Genomic DNA, 21,585 nt, shown 5'->3' with positions numbered 1-21,585 from the left:
AATATTGTTCACATAAAGTATGATTCTGTATATGTAATTTCTAAATAAAAAACAAAAACAGATTAATTTATGTAAATCTGACAAGCCAACTGTTGGAAACAATCCTACAACTCAACAGCTGCCCAATCACTTCCACGGCCCCCACAGTTTGCCCTCCCATCACCATTTGCAGTTCTATCTGCAGTCCTGGAATATGCATAGCAGGTGCTGCCAGGTAGAGGGCAGAAAGACTAGGGATCATATATTCGCTGAGCTTGACTAGGTAGGATGAACACAGAAGTGATGTGCATTATATCACTTCAAGGTTCAGCTGTCGCTTTCCCTAGCCACGATCTATGGCATGATCTATGCATAGGCCCAGCTGCTAGCTGTGTGTAAACCTGAGAAGCGGACTCTTGGCTGTCAGAAGAAAGTGATCTCTTCCAAAACAACCAGGGAACATTCACCCAAAAGCCCAATACCCCTCCATGTGTGTCTCTCGACTTTTTATTGTTTGGTGTAAAAATATAAGGTTACACTCAAGTATATAAACCCTACATACCAATGACCTGTAGAGGCTTTGAAGGCATCTCCTATGGAAAATTTAGGGTTCTGAAGTTTGTTGCTGTTTAACGGGTCTATGCAAATTTAAGGCTTGACATGTTAGGTATCTATTCGCATTGTGCAACCTCATTTTTTTTATATTTTATAAATTGGATAGCCTATTTCTTTCAGTGCATCAAATTACATTTATGTTTTTTTTGTTTTTTTGACAACTTTGGTTTTTAACAGTGTTGTGCTAATAATGTGTGATTTTAAAAAATAGAAACTGCTAGTTTTTTTTTTTGGGTCTTTGTTTTCAGAAAATATATAATGTTTTAGGGGTTTAGTAATCTAAATGTGTGCAAAAACGGCTTGACATCAAAACTGTTATGCATTGGGAATTACTTTTAAAATATGTCGTTGAAGGTGAACTAACCCTTCTTTTTTTTTTTTTTTTTTTTTTTTTTTTTTTTTTTAAAGTAAATTTCCAGTCAAAACGTTTTTTCCCAGTTTTGAATATAGTGTGGAAGTGTTAGAAACACTTTCAGGTTTCTGTTGCTATGTGTGTTCCCATCAGGGAGGTCTTACCTTGTTATGCAGACAAAATGAGGGGGCTATTTAACATTTTTTTATAGTAGTCACCAAAACAGACGAGGCAATATATTCCAATTTAGACACTTGATTTGGTGACCTTTTCACTTATTTCCTTTTGTGCCTTTTGAGGACAAAGTGCTGAAATATGTGGGGACACAGACAAAAATAAAAACCTTTTAAACTATGCCGTAACATATTTGCTATGACTGCCTTATTGAGAGCTGATCTTTTGAGATGTATACAGTCATATTAGTTTACTGAGGTCAGTATCTAAATTGAACATTGATGCATGGACATAAAAGGTTCTTTTGGTCTACATACCCAAAGTCACCAGCTGTAACTTCCTTCAATGATATTGCATCTTTTTAGACTGTAGAAAAAGTGTATTGATAAAACCTTCCTGCTGCAGCATTGGTCTGATGCTGTAGCTGTCCTCCACCGGCTTTAAGCCCGAAAACTGAGCGATAATGTGACCACTGATCACTCAGTTCTCGGGTCTGCGTGATTGCCCCTCGCTAGAGCATTGGGCTGTGGAGGGAGCAGCTGCCTGTAAAGCATATGGGTGGATGCCGAAATCTGCAATCTCTCTGTGACATCAGCTGACAGCGGGCTTCTGGATCACGGGAGTACGCAAGTAAGTGCACTTCTGTCACCCACAAGAAGTATACTTCTCTTTTTTTAATGAATTTATGGTCACTCTGGCAACTGTTTGCTCTGCAGACTGCTGTCATTGGCTCTTTGGCTATATTTCAGGCTTTACGGAGGGGGGAGGGGGCATACTGATTCCTAAACATTTTTTACCCCAATGCAAAGAATGCATTAAGGTAAAAAAATGCAGATTCATAACTACTTTAACCACTTCCTGCCCGGGCCTATAGCAGAATGATGGCCAGGCGGTGGTTCAGTTATCCTGACTGGCCGTCATATGACGTCCAGCAGGATAACGGCCACTGTGCGCCCATGAGAGCACGTATCGTGGCAATCGGTGGTGTGTCAGTCTGACATACCGATCTTGGTAAAGAGCCTCTGACGGGGGCTCCTTACCACATGATCAGCCGTTTCCAGTCACGGCTGATCACAATGTAAACAGGAAGAGCCATTGATCTGCTTTTCCTCACTTGTGCCGATCAGCGGCTCTCCTGACAGGAGGGATCTGTGCTGATTGTTTATCGGCACAGCCCCCCCGCGGTTGCCCACACTGTACCACCAGGACCACCACAACAGATGGATTACCAGGGATGCCAGTCAGTGCCTGCCAGATGTCTCCTCATCAGTGATGCCCAGCAGTGCCCTCTATCAGTGTCCATCATTACCACCCATTAGTGCCCACCTCTGCCACCCATAAGTACCCGTCAGTGTCCATCAGTGCCCATTAGTGCAGCCTAATCAGTGCCCGTCAGTGAAGGAGAAAACTAATTTACAAAATTTTATAACATAAACAAAGAACCTTTTTTTTCCCCACAAATGTTTGGTATTTTTTATTTGTAGCGCAAAAAATAAAAATGCCAGCAGTGATCAAATGCCACCAAAACAAAGCTCTATTTGTGGGAACAAAATGATAAAAAATTTGTTTGGGTACAGTGTAGCATGACCGCGCAATTGTCATTTAAAGCGCAACTGCGCTGAAATCTAAAAATTGGCTTGGGCCGGAAGGCACGAAAGTGCCTGGTATTGAAGTGGTTAAAGAAGCACAGTTAAAGTATAACTAAAGGCAATATTTTTATTATATATGCCAGGTTTATATTGCTGTTCGTGCTTCCTTCAGCCTCTTTATTATTTGCCCTTTTTACCATTATCATTAAAGTGAAAATCACAAGTTTTGGGTTGTCCCCAGAACAGAAATAATGGGGAAAACTTCCAATGGGAACACCGGTTCTAGTAACCCTGAGGACAACCAATGATTTATTTTTCTTTTAGAGGGATTTCCTCTCACTTATCAGAAAGGAAGTGAAGGAAATTTCCCCAATGAGATTATAGGGATTATAACCCTCCCTTATTCTATCCAAAATGGGGGGAACAAAAAGCTTTGCCTATAGTTCTACTGTAAATAAAACCTGAGCCTACACTCTACACCAGGGGTAGACAACCTTAAAGAGGTAGAGATATACCCGAACAACATGGAAGAAGTCAAAGATCACTGGGCACAGTGCCACTTCCGCTCACCTGATTTAAACCTCTACCCTATAAGGCTGCTTTCACACTGTGTTTTGTGGTTCACATGCACCGTGGGTCTTTCCTTTTGTCTTTCCTGGGTTAGCTGTGCTTTGCAATAGACTTTTATTATATCCTGCAAGTGGACTGCCATTGGTATCACTCGGCATGGCACAGGAGCCAGCACTAGCCACTTCTGGACCGCCCACCGTCGTTATACATCGGTACTTTGACATTAAATACTGAGGTTATGGCAGCCGATAGCTGCCATAATCCATGGTAGTTTCTTAAACGGCGTAGGGGTCCACTTTAGGACAAAAGTGGCCTCCGTGGCGGATTCGCTGTTGTCGGTAGCAGCGGAGACGATCTGATCCTTTCCTTTCCCCTCAGAGGCTGGAAGTGGAATGAAGGAATTCTGGCCCCCACTCTACTCGATGACAATAACAGAAGCGACGTCAAACGTCACTTCCACCCGACGACCTTAAAGGGACTTTCACTCTTAAATGCAATAAAAAAAAAAAAAATGTGAGATCTGATGTCTTTTTGGCCCTAGATCTCACATTAAACAGGTCCTGTCATTTTTTTTTTTTTTTTTTCTGTTTACAGGGGATGTTTACAGTTCAGGGGTCAGGAGCAAGACCACTTTAAAGAGTACTAATTTTTTCTTTTTTTTTTATCATTCTACACAATGTTTTAGGGGATATAGCTTCCTGTTCGTGTTTTTTAAATGTGTATTCCCTAATTGGCTAATGCATTTACAGATATAAGAAAGGGAATACTGTATACATTTGTATGGACTGATATTCTCAAATGCTTATACCCTTTTTTATTTTTATTTTTTCTGCCCTGTGATGATTTGTATTCTTAAAAGTAGCGTATTACTCAAATGGGTAACTTTTTGTACTAGAAGGTTTGTAGTTTTGCATTAGAGAGAAATCCTCCCTAGCAATAAAGACCTGAGCTCTAACAACAGTTTGTTTTGTTTTTTTTTGTTTTTTTTACCCTATCAAAAACAAAAAGTCTGTCTGGAAATTACATTTTAAAGTTGAATCAATTATGAACTTTTCAAGTGTGTGTATATGTGTGTGTGTGTGTGTGTGTGTGTATATATAATATATATAATATAATATTTACTGTATTGAAAAGCAACCCTTAGGTCCCATTCTCACCTCCAGCATTTTGTAGATGGAAGCTCGAACACTGGAGGGAGAAAAAAAACACAACTATTCTGTTCTGTGGCGATGGTTTGCTCAAAAAAAGTTTTTTTTTATTTTTATTTTTTTATACCTTAAACCGGACAGATTTGAGTTTTTTTTATTTATTTTTTTTGTGTGTGTTTTTATTCCCATAGAACTGAATGCAGTTGCGTCATTCATTTTGTCTCGCATTTTAAATATAAATACACAAATAACTAAAAATCATTATAAATAAAATAAATCATGTGTAAATAATGCATAAATAATAAAGTGTTTGTTAACCAAAAAAGTAAAAAAAATATCCTGTTCCGATAATCACTTCCCATCCCGCTCATTATCATATGTAGTCCGCAGGAGGGATCTCCCATCCTGGACAGAAATCATATGATGTCCTGGGCTTCCCGGCCTTCTGGGGGGTGCGCATGTGCCCCTGCTGCATCACTCTGGAGCCAATAAGCGTGCCCGGCGGCCGCGATGTCCGCTGGGCATCCACGATTGTGTAATCACACAGATCCACATCCTGTCAGGTGAGAGGAGACTGATCATGTGCTCTCAGTACAGAAGAACACCGATCGGGCTCCTCCTCTTGTGAGTTCCTTCCCCCCTACAGTTGGAATCACTCCCTAGGTAACACAATTAACCCCTTGATTGCCCCATAGTGTTAACCCCTTCCCTGCCAGTGACATTTATACAGTAATCAATGCATTTTGTATAGCACTGATCGCTGTATAAATGTGAATGATGTCAAGTGTCCGATATGTCCGCTGCAATGTCGCAGTCACAATAAAAATCGCAGATCGCCGCCATTGCTAGTAAAAAGAAAAAAAAATAATAAAAATGCCATAAAACTATCCCCTATTTTGTAATCACTATAACTTTTGCTCAAACCATTCGATATATGCTTATTGAGGTGTTTTTTTTTTTTTTTTTTTTTTTTTTTTTTTACTAAAAATATGTAGAATACATATCGGCCTAAACTGAGGAAAACGTGTTTTGTTTTTTGTTTTTGTTTTTTTAAATTGGGATATTTATTATAGCAAAAACTTGTCGCTCTTTTGTTTATAGTGCAAAAAATAAATTAAATTTTTTTTTTGTTTACCAAAAATATGTAGAAGAATACATATCGGCCTAAACTGAGGGAAAAAAACGTTTTTTTAAATATATTTTTAGGGGATATTAAAAAAAAAAAAAAAAAATGTAGATTTGATCAAATACCACCAAAAGAAAGCTCAATTTTGTTTGGGAGCCACGTCGCACGACTGCATAATTGTCAGTTAAAGCGACGCACTGCCAAATCGCAAAAAGTGCTCTGGTCAGGAAAGGGGTAAATTCTACCGGGGCTGAAGTGGTTAAACTTCAGTCAAGTAACTGCTTCAACGCCTCTCTTAAAATCCTTCTGGAAAAACGGCAGATTAATGATGTAACCTTAGTCTGCTACTGCCAGAAGGAAGCGTTTTTTTTAGTTTTTTTGCCCCCCCCCCCCATAGTAATCACTCGTAACAATTTCTCGCAACAGGATGATGGGCAGAAGCAGGGTCATAGCTGTGTAAGCAAGCCATAGTATATATAGCACAGGAACCAAGATTACATCATGATTGTATCATCCCAGGGCAACATCTTAGACCAATAAGAATACCCTGAAAAAACATGTCACCAGCTTCCTTTTAATAATAGAGTGGGCTCCTGTATTAATTGACACACATTGGGGTTGATTTACTAAAGGCAAATCTACTTTGCACTACAAGTACACTTGGAAGTACAGATCTGAGGGGAAGCTCTGCAGATTTTATCATCCAATCACGTACGAACAAAAATTCAGTTTTTTTATTTTCCTTGCATGTCTCCCTCAGATCTACAGCAACTGCACTTCCAACTTGTGGTGCAAAGTGGATTTGCCTTTAGTAAATAATCCCTCTTGACGTAAGATTGTTAGCTGATCCAGGCAAAAGTAGCTGCATGCAGCTACCGTTTTGTCATGTTTGTTGGTATCCTAAATAAGGTTCATTTAAGGCTGAAGTTTAGGTAATTTTTTTTCTTCTCTACAGCTTCAGTGACATTACTTACCTGTCCTGGAAGCCATCTCACATCATGCAGGTAGCTGGATCCTGGATAAATCTTCACTGCAGGGGTGCTATGTCCTCTTCTTTCGGGTGACCTTAGGCATTGGACTGTGAGGCTGTGGAAAAAGAGTTCCCCCATCCCCTCCTCCCTCCTCCATTAAGAAACCTTTTTTTGATTGCTTTCACTGTCGATCGCTATTACCCCAATCTGTGACTGGAGGAGAGTCTGATTTGTCACATAATTCTCTCCTCCACTCACAGGTCATGCTACAGACAATTAATGAACATTTTTTAGGAGAGGAGGGAAGAGGGGACAGGTCTTCATCTGGAACTTTTTCCACAGCCGCAGCCCAGAGCCCGAAGCTATTAAAGTGCTAGTAAACTCTCATTTTTCATTAGTACCTACAGGTAAGCCTATGATGTAGCTAGCCTGTAGGTACAGTGAATGTCTCCCAAACGTACACCATTTAGAAGATATTCACAACATCAATAGCAGGTGACGTCACTTCTTTCAGGGCAAACCAAGTGTACCCTGAATGCAGAGGGCTGTGCCGCAGTATCGAATCCCATATAGATGCATGTAAGTGATGTGATCGCAGCCTGGCCATTCGAACAGCCAGATATTGTGAAACCAGTAGTCAGACCGAACATGGGAGCCCCAGCAGTGGTGACAGCTTAGTGCTTTAGGGCTCTGTTTAAAAAAGGCAAGTCTACCATAAAGTGCTAGTATGTGGTGCATAGTAGCACATATGGCATACCACTGCAGGGAGCTCCTAAAAATAAGTGGTAGACCTTTTACTAATGATTTAACCCCCTGTGTGCTGTAAGTCCATGCACAGGAAGAGGCTGGGACACCCCTACAGTCAAGATTTCCCCAGAATCCAGCTGTATGATGTGGGACATACTTCATTACAGGTAAGTAATGTAGTTGAAACTGTAGACAGAGCAACATTTCAAATCGGCTAAGACATTTTGTAAAGGCCAGTAATCCATAAAAATCAATTGTTCTGACTACTGTAAAATACTATGTTATTGCACATCATATTATTGCTGTATGTGCTATCAGAATACATTTGACATATACAGGATTAACCTGACATTTTTTAAGCACAAGTTGATTATAGTTTTTTTTTTTTTTTTTTTTTTTTAGTATCCCCTGTTTATATTTTCACTTTATATATTAGGAATATACAGTACTAAATTACAAAAATTATATTGGTGCAGTACAATATATATATTTTTTTCTTATTGTTGTTTATAGGACCTCCGAGAAGATGCATCGATCAGTGATTTGTGGCTCCATGATTTTTGGGGTACTAAACTCAGCAGCAATGCTAGTCATAAGTCTTATAGGCCACTCACAGTCTTAACATTCAGGTAAGATAGTAATCTATTTTGTTTTTGTGTATCCTGTGTTGCTCTTGTAAGCTACATATTTTACAATGGTTGCATATCTGTTAACCATGTAGCTCCAGGGGATGCAAACATCTTTTATATATTGGTTATCTTTGGTTTAGAAGGTCTAGTCTTTTCACAAAATTAGCTTGTCAGCTAAGTTATTTCTGTTTTTGATGCTACAAATCACTGGACACAGGGCAATTTTTTTTAAAAAAGATGTATCATTTTAAATTATGGATTGTACATTTTTATAATTTTTTATGTGCTGTTCTTTAGGTTTCTTCATTTAACTCTTTCAGTGCCAGCGATGTAAAACCTACAGTGCCACAGAACTGCTTCCAGCTGGCCAGCTCAGTAAGTCTTGCATCGCTAGCATTCCTCTTTTTGCTATAAGCTCAAGGTCACTGCCGTCATTTTTCAACAGACTCCGCTCAATAAACAAATAGTTGTGATCAGTGGCTGACATGCCGCTGATCGCAGCTATTTACAATAAGACCACCACATCCCCCCCCTGTGCTGATACTTCTGTGGCTCTTCCTGCAGTGCTGCCAGCTTCTCCTCATCCTCCTACCAGCTTAATCTGCTGCTGAGGGAGCCACAGGGGGATCAAACTCTGCCAATGGTTCCCCCAGCTTCATCAGTCGCTTCTCTTCCTCCCCCTCCCGCCAGCTTTAGCTGCATTAGGCCAAGCCAGGGCACCAGCACACTAGGGGCAAATTCACATCTGGTGGCATGCTTTATCATGCACATAACCTCATGTGGTGGTATATCTTGTACCAACCACTGATGTCCATTGTTACACAGCATCACAGTACTTGATTTAGTTTGTTTGTGTGTGTGTGTGTTTTTTTTTTTTTTCTTTCACCCAACTCTATGTGCATCAGCGCATTGTGGTATGTTAACATGTTGCCACGTGTTGCACTGCATTGCAAAAAAATGTATGCCTGCATCCTCCTTTTTTATTTTTTATACAAAATACACTAATTCAGTGCACACACGGCACTTTAATTGGGTGTTAGCAAAATGCATAGCCAACCTTCAGATTGCTTATTTCTATATATTTTTTTTTTTCCACACAATTTTAAATTTTTCCCCCTGCTTCACCAGGTCATTTTTCCACATATATAGCGCTACTCTAACTGGCAGTTGCATGGTCAGGCAACTCTATACCCAAACAAAATTTCTATAATTTTTGTTCACACATGTTTTTTTTTTGGTAGTATTTGATCACCACCGGGTTTTTTATTTTTTTGCAATAGAAATGAAAAAAAAAAAAAAGTTACTTTCTGCTATAAAATATATCAAATAAAAAACAAAAACGAAAATTTCTTTAGGCCAAAATTTATTTTGCTACATGTCTTTGGTAAGAAAAAAAACCCAGTAAGCGTAGTGTATATTTTTTTGGCTTTCATTAAAGTTAAAACGTGTGTGTGTGTATGTGTGTATATATATATATATATATATATATATATATATATATATATATATATATATATATATATATATATATATATATATATAATATACTACTGATGGCGTGATCAGTGACTTATAATGGGACTGCAATAGTGCGGTGGGTAATCTGACACTAACAGATGGTGGGGGAAACGGCCTAACTCACACTGACATCACCAGTGACACTAGTACAGTGATCAGTGCTAATAATATAAACTATCACTGTACTAATGATGCTGGTTGGGAAGGGGTTAACATCTAGGGTGGTCAAGGGGTTAAATATGTGCTGTTTTTACTCCCTACTTTGCAGGGAGAAAAAAAAAGATTGCACATCACTGCTGTTTGTAGAGAGCCCTGTGCTGTTTATATACACAGGGCTTCCTTCTGTCATTCGCTCAATCAGCAGGTTCCAGCCATAAATCATTGGGCGGGACCCAATGATCGGCTCGTGCTACAGCGAATAATGCTCGCGTGCCTTTTACGCGGTAATACCAATTAATGTACATGTATATTATATGGCATAGCGCAGTATAAGTGGTGAACGATCATGAAGCTTTTAATCTACCAGTCCTATGCTTTCAGAAAATGTATGATTGGGGGGGGGGTCTTCTGCAAACTGAATGCTCAGGGGTGTCTAAACTTTTTTCAAAGCGGGTCAGATTGGATCAAGTGAACATGCGTGAGGGCCGACCATTTTGCCGTACATTCTTTGAACCATTAAAATTAAAAGCAAATTATCTATTTTATGCAAAGTTTATTGCAAACGGCATACTTTTCATTTCGACACATAGATGACAAACCTAAACAGGTGTTAAATCACCCTGCCTTTCATATCTGAAGGCCAGATGGAAAAAAAAAAATCAAGAAAATTGAAATGTATGTCAGGAACATTGTAATGTACATTACAGGTTGTCTGTCAACTTTTAAGTTAAAAAAAAAAATGAACAGGAATATAACACCAAGTATACATGTTGTGTACAAATATATTTATAACTGATTTAGACCAACTGACATTAACTGAGATTTTACAATTGGAAAAAACTTGCCTGCACACTGCTGTGTGCCATGAAGAGTCTAAAGCCCCATACACACTATCAGATTTTCTGCTGCGTTTTTCCTTCAGATTTACCAAATCCCCTTAGTGCAAGGGCCTGCCTGATTGCAAACAAATTGAAACTCCTAAGGTTTGACCTCATATTATATGGTTTTGGTAAATCTGAAGACAAAAATCAGCAGAAAATCTAGGATGAGGATGAGCTTGGGAGTGTTATTTGGATATAGATATCTATCTCGTTTGTATACAGATATAGCATTAATTTTTAAATTCTGATTTGTTTAAAGCCGAACTTATGGACACAAAAACGTTCCTAAATACAGTATACTTCTCAGTAACCACAAAGCTATAAAGCCACTTTATGTGCATCAAATTCGCTTGAAAACACAAATATTACCTTTTAAAGGTAGCAGTGGTATCGTCATTGTGCCGCATATGGCCTGTGAGGAAAATAGACCTGTGAGAAGAACCCAGCAGGTCCACCCCACTACAGGCTGCCTACAGGAGGGGGCAGAGACAGGACCAGTCACCATGCACAAGGAGAGAGCAGCAGTGACTGGTCTGTAATACAGGAAGCTTCGTACTGGGTTACTTCACAGATCTGGAAGAAATACACAAAGCACAGATCAAGATGCAGAGCTGCATCCACCAAGGCTTTTTGTGTTATGGGAGGAAAGGTCTGCTTTAAGTCAACTCCGGCAAAACATATTTATTTATTTTTTATAGAAAAATGAAATGCCATCTGTATCCATGCTATGGAGTCTTTTTTTTTTCCTGTGATATTTAAAAGTGCTTTCTGTCTCCTTGAGGAGGTAATTTTTCTTGTCTACCCTCTGACTCCCCATATGCCTAGACAGCAAGTGAGGGGAAATCTGCCTCGTGGGGACACAGAAATGACGTTCTGATGGTGGTTCCAGGCTAATAGGTGTGTTCATTCCTGCCACTGCTCACTTTGGTGGCACTTCCAATTTCTTACTCATTAGGACAGTCAGGGCTGGTGCAAGTATTTTTGACACCCTAGGCGAAACCTAATTTTGCCGCCCCATTGGCTCCACCCCTGACTCCACCCACTGTGCCCTGCCTATGTGACAGAAGGCGGCGCTATACAGGAAGCATAGACTTTAATTCCTCTAGCACTGGCTCCAGTGCTGCGCCTCTAATTACAATACCAGCCAGATGGAGCAGCTGCCTGGGATTGAGTTAGTTAAATGCTGCAGCCTGCAGACCATGCAGACGCAGAGGAAAATCAGTGGCTGGGTGCCCCTAGGCAGCATTGCGCCCTAGGCGGCTGCCTAGTTTGCCTAGTGGTAGCACCGGCCCTGAGGACAGTGGTCATCAACCCTGTCCTCAGGGCCCACTAACAGGCTAGGTTTTTTGTATTACCTTGGGGAGATGTAAACTAGAATACTGCAATCACTGAGCAGCAAATGATATCCCCAGTGATGTATTTCAGTTATCTTGCAAACCTGGCCTATTAGTGCCGGTTCACACAGGGGCGACGCGACTTGCAGCGCGACTCAAACGCGACCTGCACATGACTTCAGCAGCGACTTGCAAAACGACTTCTGTATAGAAGTCAATGCAAGTCGCCCCAAAAATAGTACAGGAACCTTTTTCTAAGTCGGAGCGACTTGAGTCGCTCCTATTAGAATGGTTCCATAGTACAGAACGGAGCGTGACTTGACAAGCTGCTACTGAGTGGGCTCTGAGGACAGGGCTGATGACCACGGTGGTGGTGGATTCCTAATTAACTAATGGCAAATGCAAATTTCTAAAGAAAAATATTTCTAAGAAGGATTTCTAAAAAGAGGTACTTTATTTTTTTTTTTTCCAGGAACATTTTACATTTTTAGATATTCACTATAACAGCTCTTCCCCTTACCTCCGATCCCCAATATTTTTCATATGCGGTGTGCTTACCTTTCACTGAACACCAACGCTGGGATATTATTTCCCTCATTCATGACAGGACATATTTTTACCCACACTTGACCTTGGGCATTTTTTCCTATCATTGGCGCTGGGGCATTTTGATTGATTACTGCAGCCAGGGCGTTTTATTGTTCCTACTCCAGCTGGGGTATTTGTCTCTTTCACTGACATGGACATGGGAACATTCTTCCTACCACCTTTTTTTTTTTTTTTTTTTTTTTTTTTATTCTAACCACTAATGCCAAAGCATTTTATTTTCTCCCCTTTGTGCTGGACCTTCTTTTTCTCCCTCTGTGCACTGTCTGCTGTTTTGAATGTTATCTACAGCAGACCACTGCTCTCTATACACTTGCTGCTGCGCAATAGTCTTTGCCTGATTACACAACCTTCTATTCTGTTTAAGAGACAATCCTGGCAGCAGGGTGCTTTGACGCTGCTGACATGCTTCTGGTTGTGTCAGTTTGGTACTGACTGTGTCTCTATGGATATGTTACTGGTTGTGAGTCCATTTTTTCATTTTCTTTTTTTTCTTCACCTTCTGTAGGTAAAAGTATGACTTTGCTAATGAAACAGCATTGTATGCCCAGATAAATCCGTGTCCTTGTTTACATTCCTTCCTTTTTTTTTTTTTTTTTAAGTGATGACTATTCTGAGTGGTACTAAGAGAAAAAAGCTAAACTCTTCAACTGGAACATGAATAGAGAGCAAATCCTATAGTTCCAAATCCAAAATAGCAAAATTTTGTATTTGGAAAATCCAAAAGAGCAAATCACTAGTTCCACTGCTCATCAGGGAATTTTGTCCACTGATCCCCCCATTTAGGCCGATGGCTTGTGCATGTCTGCTCCACTCCACTATGGGTAGTCGGATGTAAATGGTCCGCCTGTCTGTTTACTCCCAACGGCTATCTGTTGACACCTGCCACTCCATTGAGGGCAATAGATGGTCTGATCATTCCGCCTGAAAAACTTACAGGTGGAGCTCATCAGTCTGACTGGCCTTGTTCACACGTATGTTGATTATGAAGAATTAAGCAACACTCCAGAGTATGAACAGCGATCTGTCATCTCCCCTGCACAGTCCCATCCTCCCTTCAGTTTGATAAGCACAATGGGGAACACATTAACCCCTTGATTGCCTCCTAGTGGTTAACCCCTTCATTGCCAGTGCCATTTTTACAGTAATCAATGCATTTTCATTAGCACTGATCGCTGTAAAAATAGCAATGGTCCCAAAAATGTGTCAAAATTGTCCGACGTGTCAGCCATGTCGCCGCCCCGAAAAAAATCGCAGATCGCCGCCATTACTATAAAAAAAAAAAAAATGTATAATAAAAATGCCACAAAACTATCCCCTATTTTGTAGACACTATAACTTTTGCGGAAAAAAATCAATATACGCTTATTGCGATTTTTTTTTTTTTTTTTTTTTTTTTTTTTTACAAAGATGTATGTAGAAGAATACATATCTGCCTAAATTGAGGAAATTTTTTTTTTTATATTTTTGGGGGATATTTAGTATAGCAAAAAAATTCAAAATTGGCGCTCTTTTTTTTTTTTTTTTTGTTTATAGTGCAAAAAATGATCACCTCTGCGGTTTTTAAATACCACCAAAAGAAAGCTCTATTTGTGGGGAAAAAAGGACATCAATTTTGTTTGGGTGCAATGTCGCACGACTGCAAAATTGTCAGTTAATGCAGTGTCGAATCGCAAAAAGTGCTCAGGTCAGGAAGGGGGTTAAAAATCTTCTGGGGCTGAAGCGGTTAAAGTGTTACTAAACGCACAACCGTAAGATCAATCTGTATATGCAGTAAAGCATGCTTGTTATACTCACTGTGGCACCTAAGGGGTTAATCCACTGCATTGTGTAAAAAGGCTGTTTGATCCTGTATGCACAGATCCTCCTCCCTCTTCTTCCACAGACTCCAAAACAGATCCGGATAAGACAGTTACTGAAGTCAGGCTGCACATTGTCAGTTTGGCGTTTGTTTTGTTAGGGAGTTTTTATTTTCTTGGGAGAGTGCATGTACTCAGCACGGCACCATCCAGACAGAGGGTCAGAGGTCCTGAATCCTGATAGGATAGCCAGTGCTGTATGAAAACTTCTCCTATAAGCTTTAACCAGGCACTGATAGTCACAAGACTGTTATATACTGCTGGTTAGAAAAGTTATTTAGCAGTTTATATTTACTGAAATAATTGCATTTCCATGCACTGTGGGAGACCAGATATAGTAAATGCAGGGTCCTGGGTTTAGTAACACTTTAAGGGGAAGTGATGTAGTAGGTGAAATGATCTACTTTTAAACATTGTTAGGTTGTGGTGAGATAGCAAGCATTTTTTTTAAATTTCCTTGCAAGATGGATTTGTATATTTTGGTTTCTTTGACACTTGGCTTGGTCCAGCTCAAGCTGATCACGGAATACCAGAACTTGCTGGCATATTCACTTGTTGGTGAGGTTGCTTGCTGGTACTGACTCTTACTGAAAGATGCAAGAAATGTTGCCACTGGCAATAATGCTCAATGCCTCTGCTCCTACTACTGGCTGGCTTGATGCTTTTCCCTGCACAAAGGAGCACAAGGGGGAAGTGGCTGGAGCTGCTAGTTCTCTATTATTTCCCAGCACCTTCTGGGATACAGAAACCTCCACTGTATCTCCTCCAGCACCCTTTTTTTTTTTTTTTTTCAATCTGCTTATTAGATTTTCTTTCTTATAAAATAAATTGATGACATATAATCAATCAAAATTAACTTGCATCAATATCTCGATTACTAATAACCTCTTACCCCCCCCACTCTGGACCCAGTTCCTAATTAGTTGTCCTCATCTATACATCTACCTTTTTAACCTCTCTCTTCATCAAACTGCCATTATTTCTGCAAACCTGGTTGTATACTTAAATTTGAGCCAATCCTTCCACTTTGCCTCAAATCCTTCCATCCCTCCTCCCCACTAAATCTCAGATATTCCGAGATATAGATTTTGTTTATCCTGTTACACCAACTCCTCAGTGTAGGACTCTCTGGGAAGTGATGTGTGCACTTGGGCCAGAAGCAAATGTGTGGTGATGCCAAACAAATCAATAAACCCCACCCACACCAAATCCAACTACCACATCCACCCCCACATTGAGTAAGTACATATCCTACACTTACTCAGAAAATGAGCAGCACCTCCTCTTTGCTAAAGAGAGATCTTGCCATGTCCACCTAGATGGAGAACCTGACCAGCACAGGAACTTCCGGGCGCATACAATGACTCATCTCCAGGTCAGAAGGTGAAACCACGCTCTTTTCATTGCAGCTGCGAGTATTTGATCGCAATCAAGATTAGTATTTTTTATTTTCAGATATGCAAATCTGTATTTCTACATATGTTATGTGAAGGTAAACTTAAGGGAGTTTGATAAGAAATGGTGTCCCTGGGATAGCAGCTGGTGAATTACAAAGACAAAAGCCCAGTTAGAGACCTGGTTCCCACTGACAGCGGGAGGAAAACATTCAGCTGAACTCGCACAATTTCAAATTGACACGTCAAATCGCACCAATGTGAACCAGAGCTGACACATTCAAACACTGCCTATCCACCAGCTGAATTCATTACCTACAATTCTCCACAGTGTATCTATGCATGTATATATTTCCCACCTTTATCACTTACTTGCAGGTGTGCTGAAGCCTAGGTTTACATTGGAGCGATTTGTCATGCAATTTGAGACAATTGCATGACAAGTCACAGCCTATTAGCGGCAATGGCACTGTTCCAATTGATGCGATACCGGTTTTGCTGCGCCGCACCGATTTGCTAAAGTAGTTCCAGCACTACTTTTTGCTGATTTCAGGTGTGACTTCAATAGAAATCTGTATGAAGCCACACAGATGTTTATCAAGTAGTACCTGAAATCACACTGACCTTGCTACTTTGAAATCAGGCTACTTCAAGTGAAGTAGCCCAATATCAAAGTAGCATCAATGTGAACCAGGGCGAAGAGCCTTTTTTTTTTTTTTTTTGGTGCACAAATACATATACAAATAAGATAAAAAGATATTACACTTCCCCAAAACCACCCCCAAAACTAAAAGAAAGAAAAGAGAAAAAAAAAACACCAACAAGCTCAATAACATACTTTTATTTTGCCAGCAGAAACAAAATTATGTACATTTACTAGCTAAAAAAAAAAAAAAAGTCAGCGGGAACAATACACACACAACATTGACAGCATGGCCACAAAAAGCCACTTTTGATGGAAAAAATGCACAAGAATTTTAGCAAACAAATAGCCCTAGTTGGGGGTTTGTCAATCTGCACAATATATTTCCCACACCACCCATCACAGCAAAAAACCTGACCTTCTCAGGCCAAACGACCCCCCCCCCCCCTTACAATTTTAAATGTCCAAGTCCCTGGGCATGATTAGTGCTAACAAACATTGGGGGTTATTTACAAAAGGCAAATCCACTTTGCACTACAAGTGCAAAGTGCACTTGGAAGTGCAGTCACTGTAGATCCGAGGGGAACATGCAAGGAGAATAAACAGCATTTTAGCTTGCACGTTATTTGATTATAAAATCAGCAGAGCTTCCCCTCATTTCAGATCTTCCCCCTCAGATCTACAGTGACTGCACTTCCAAGAGCACTTTCAGTGCAATTTCAAGTGCACTTTGTAGTGCAAAGGGGATTTTCCTTTTGTAAATGACCCCCATTAACTTCAGTCCCTGGCTGCAATGAGCTTCCAATCTAAAGTCCAAAATGAACTTTCTTACATTAGAGACTTTTTCGACAGGAGCCAAATAAAAAGCCAGCGTGTCTTTGGATTGTAGTGAGAAACCCACACCGGGAGAACATACAAACTTCAACACAGGCATTAGCATGTTGGGGAATTGAACCAGCAACCCCAGTGCTGCTAGACTGAGTTGCTACCCACTAAGCCAGCAGGCAGCCTCACACATGGTGTCTGCCTCTCTGTGGTGTGAACCAGCCCTAAGTCCATAGCCATGCTCAGTGTCACAAGCATTATACAATATATTAGCCTAAGTATTGGGGCGCCTGCCTTTAAACGCACATGAACTGTAATGGTGTCCCAGTCTTAGTTCGTAGAGTTCAAAATTCATTTGGCCCACCCTTTGCAGCTATAACCGCTTCAACTCTTCTGGTTTAGGAGTGTGTCTATGGGAATGTTTAACTATTCTTCCATAAGTGCATTTGTGAGGTCAGGCACTGATGTTGGATGAGAAGGCCTGGATTACAGTATCCACTCTAATTCATCCCCAAGGTGTTATGTTGTGTTGAGGTCAGGACTCTGTTCAGGCCAGTCAAGTTCCTTCACCCAAAACTCGCTCATCCATGTCTTTATGAACCTTGCTTTGTGCACTGGTCCAAATCATTTGGTAGAGGAGGGATTATGGTGGGGGGGGGGGGGGTTGTTTTTCAGTGGTTGGGCTTAGCCCCTTAGTTCCAGTGAAGGGAACTCTTAAGGCATCATCATACCAAGACATTTTGGACAATTTCATGCTCCCAACTTTGTGGGGACAGTTTGGGGATGGCCCCTTCCTGTTCCAACCTGACTGCACACCAGTGCAAAAAGCAAGGTCCATAAAGACATGGATGAGCAAGTTTGGGGGAGAGAAATTTGACTGGCCTGCACAGAGTCCTGACCTCAACCCGATGGAACACCCTTTGGCTGAAATAGAGCAGAGACTGCGAGCTAGGCCTTCTCATCCAACATCAGTGCCTGGCCTCACAAATGTTCTTCTGGAAGAATGATCAAACATTCCCATAGACACACTAAACATTGTGGACAGCCTTCCCAGAAGCTGTTCTAGCTGCAAAGGGTGAGCCAAAACAAATTTTTAACCCTACGGGCTAAGACTAGGCCGCCATTAAAGTTCATGTGTGTGTAAAGGCAGGTGTCTCAATACTTTTGGCTAAATAGTGTATCTGGCAAGATTTACAATGGTGGTGGAATCCTCCTGCACATAATTACTACATTTAGACATAGTTATAGGACCTGGGAGATGAGACAAATGCATCTACATGAAGCATCATTGGGGATTTGAACCCAGACATGCTAAGCAGAAGCTCTAACATCCTAAGCCACAGAGCTGCCACATGTGGTAACCTCCTACACATAAATACACATAAATACTGCAGTTCTTTGGACAGGTGATGGAATTACATTACTCGAGTTCTTCTTCTTGATTTATTCTGTGATATTTGGATTTTTGTGGGTGAGAATAGAATATTACCCTCACATTTTTGGGAATTACATTTTGATTTCTGATGTTGGTACATATCACATTTTGGGCTCGAATTATGAATATTTGGAAATAATAAAAAGCACAAAAAATGTGATTCATTTTAAATTTGCATCATCAATGGTATTGTTTGTGCTTTTTAAAGACATCTGTGTGAGTTTTGGGTAAAGATTGTTGTGAGATGGAGAGTGAGGCGGCGTACACACGCGGGGACTGTCTGCCGAAACTAAGTTCGTCAAACAGTCCGCTCAAACTTTTGAATGAACGAACACGCCCACACACGGCACTTTTTGAGCGGACAAATACGGCAAACTTTGTTCGTCGTACTAAGTCTGCGCAACTTTTGAAATGAGCGGACTCGCCCACACACGAGGCAACAGTCCGCTCATTTCGAGCGCGTGTGCAGGTAGGCGGGGTCCGCGACGGAGACGTCGCGGGCTCCGCCGCCTGGAATGGACTTAAAGGGGAACCCCAACGCCGAAAAAAATCGGCGTGGGGGTCCCCCCAAAGTCCACAACAGACCCTTGTCCGAGCACGCTACCCGGCCGGCCAGGAAAGGGGGGTGAGCGAGCGCGCCCCCCCTCCTGAGCCGTACCAGGCCGAGTGCCCTCAACATGGGGGGTGCCTTGGGGAAGGGGGGGCCGCGCGGCCCCCCCACCCCAAAGCACCTTGTCCCCATGTTGATGAGGACAAGGGCCTCTTCCCGACAACCCTGGCCGTTGGTTGTCGGGGTCTGCGGGCGGGGGGCTTATCGGAATCCGGGAGCCCCCTTTAATAAGGGGGCCCCCGGATACCGACCCCCCACCCTATGTGAATGAGTATGGGGTACAATGTACCCCTACCCATTCACCTGTAAAATAAAAGTACCCAAAAAAAAAACACAACACACGAGATAAAATATTTTATTGCACAGCTCCGGGGGTCTTCCGTCTTCGGGGGTCTTCTCGCCGGACTCCTCCGCTATCTTCTTGTAGCTCTTTTGCTAGCGGAGGAGTCCGGCTTTCTTCCTCCCCGCCGCCGGCCTCTTCTCCCGACTTCGGGGGTCTTGTCCCCTCTTCGGTTCTTCTGCCGGGCCACCGCGCCTTCTTATAGCTCTTTTGCAGGCGGTGGCCCGGTCTTCTGTCGCTGCTGTCGCCGGCGCCTTCCGTTCTTCTTCTTCTTGTTCTTCTCCAGGAGATGTTGACACGTCGCTCTCTCCGGCCGGAATGCCAGAGCCGCGCTGTGCGGCCACTTATATAGTGACAATGGGGCGGTGTCACATGGTATATGTCACATGGGTTGGTCACATGGTGACCCCGCCCCCTTACGATGTCATAGTCCCCATGTGACATCAACCCATGTGACCAACCCATGTGACATATACCATATGACACCGCCCCATTGTCACTATATAAGTGGCCGCACAGCGCGGCTCTGGCATTCCGGCCGGAGAGAGCGACGTGTCAACATCTCCTGGAGAAGAACAAGAAGAACAAGAAGAAGAAGAAGAACGGAAGGCGGCGGCGACAGCGGCAACAGAAGACCGGGCCACCGCCTGCAAAAGAGCTATAAGAAGGCGCGGTGGCCCGGCAGAAGAACCGAAGAGGGGGACAAGACCCCCGAAGTCGGGAGAAGAGGCCGGCGGCGGGGAGGAAGAAAGCCGGACTCCTCCGCTAGCAAAAGAGCTACAAGAAGAAAGCGGAGGAGTCCGGCGAGAAGACCCCCGAAGACGGAAGACCCCCGGAGCTGTGCAATAAAATATTTTATCTCGTGTGTTGTGTTTTTTTTTTGGGTACTTTTATTTTACAGGTGAATGGGTAGGGGTACATTGTACCCCATACTCATTCACATAGGGTGGGGGGCCGGTATCCGGGGGCCCCCGGATTCCGATAAGCCCCCCGCCCGCAGACCCCGACAACCAACGGCCAGGGTTGTCGGGAAGAGGCCCTTGTCCTCATCAACATGGGGACAAGGTGCTTTGGAGTGGGGGAGCCGCGCGGCCCCCCCTTCCCCAAGGCACCCCCATGTTGAGGGCACGCGGCCTGGTACGGCTCAGGAGGGGGGGCGCGCTCGCTTGCCCCCCTTTCCTGGCCGGCCGGGTAGCCTGCTCGGACAAGGGTCTGTTGTGGACTTTGGGGGGACCCCCACGCCGATTTTTTCGGCGTTGGGGTTCCCCTTTAAGTCCATTCCAGGCGGCGGAGCCCGCGACGTCTCCTTCGCGGGCCCCGCCTACCTGCACACGCGCTCGAAATGAGCAGACTTTCCTCCGAGCGGGAACAGTTTGCTCATTTCGAAAGTGGCCTACACACGGGCGGACTGTTCGCTCAAACCAAGTTTCAGCGGACAGTTTTTCGGAATTTCCGAAAAACTTTGTTCGTCAAACTGTCCGCTGAAACTGTCCGCTGAAACTGTCCGCTGAAGCCCCACACACGAGCGGACTGTCCGCTGAAACACTGTTCAGCGGACAAAGTTGAGCCAACAGTCCGCCCGTGTGTACGCGGCCTAACAAGTGAAAGTGACAGAGAAAAATATATTTTATCAAAACATTCCACATTCTAGCATTCTTAAAAACAAAATATTTTATGTAGTAGCAACAATGTTGCAAAGGAAATTTTATTTCAGAGAAAGATACATTTCATCTCAACATTAAAAGGTTTTTTTTTTTATTGTGAAAGCTACAATTGTCCCATTAGAATCAATGGCTAAAACTTGCATTGCAGATTTTCACTTCCAAAAAATGCTCTCTGAGGCTGGGTTCACACTGCTGCGGCAGCGAGAACCGGATGTGATTCGCACCGCACTGCAGTGCAAATCACATCCGATCTCTGTGCGATGCGAGTTCAGCCATACAGATAGTATGGCTGAATTCGCATCGCGTCCGCAGCAGAATCTGATCGCATGGGTGTTCACACCATGCGATCTGATTCCTGTCCGAGTTTGCAGATCGCACTGCAATATGCGAACTGATCTGGGGGTGTCATTAACATTT

The 21,585-nt window shown here is 42.4% G+C and overlaps 1 protein-coding gene across 18 annotated transcripts in view; it reads left to right on the top strand.

Moving 5' to 3' along the window:
- TMTC4 (transmembrane O-mannosyltransferase targeting cadherins 4) overlaps positions 1-21,585 on the top strand; it is a 137,442-nt gene that overhangs the window by 14,944 nt on the left and 100,913 nt on the right. For all 18 annotated transcript variants that reach the window (XM_077482947.1, XM_077482953.1, XM_077482955.1 and 15 more), the window contains one exon: positions 7,785-7,900. In XM_077482947.1, coding sequence (XP_077339073.1) covers positions 7,785-7,900 — 116 coding nt within the window. The remainder of the gene's footprint in view (positions 1-7,784; positions 7,901-21,585) is intronic.

The sequence above is a fragment of the Lithobates pipiens genome, unplaced genomic scaffold (assembly GCF_037356315.1).
Source record: "Lithobates pipiens isolate NorthernLeopardFrog02 unplaced genomic scaffold, aLitPip1_a1.2 Scaffold_16, whole genome shotgun sequence".
NCBI lineage: Eukaryota > Metazoa > Chordata > Amphibia > Anura > Ranidae > Lithobates > Lithobates pipiens.
This window is presented reverse-complemented; position numbering and strand designations above follow the sequence as displayed.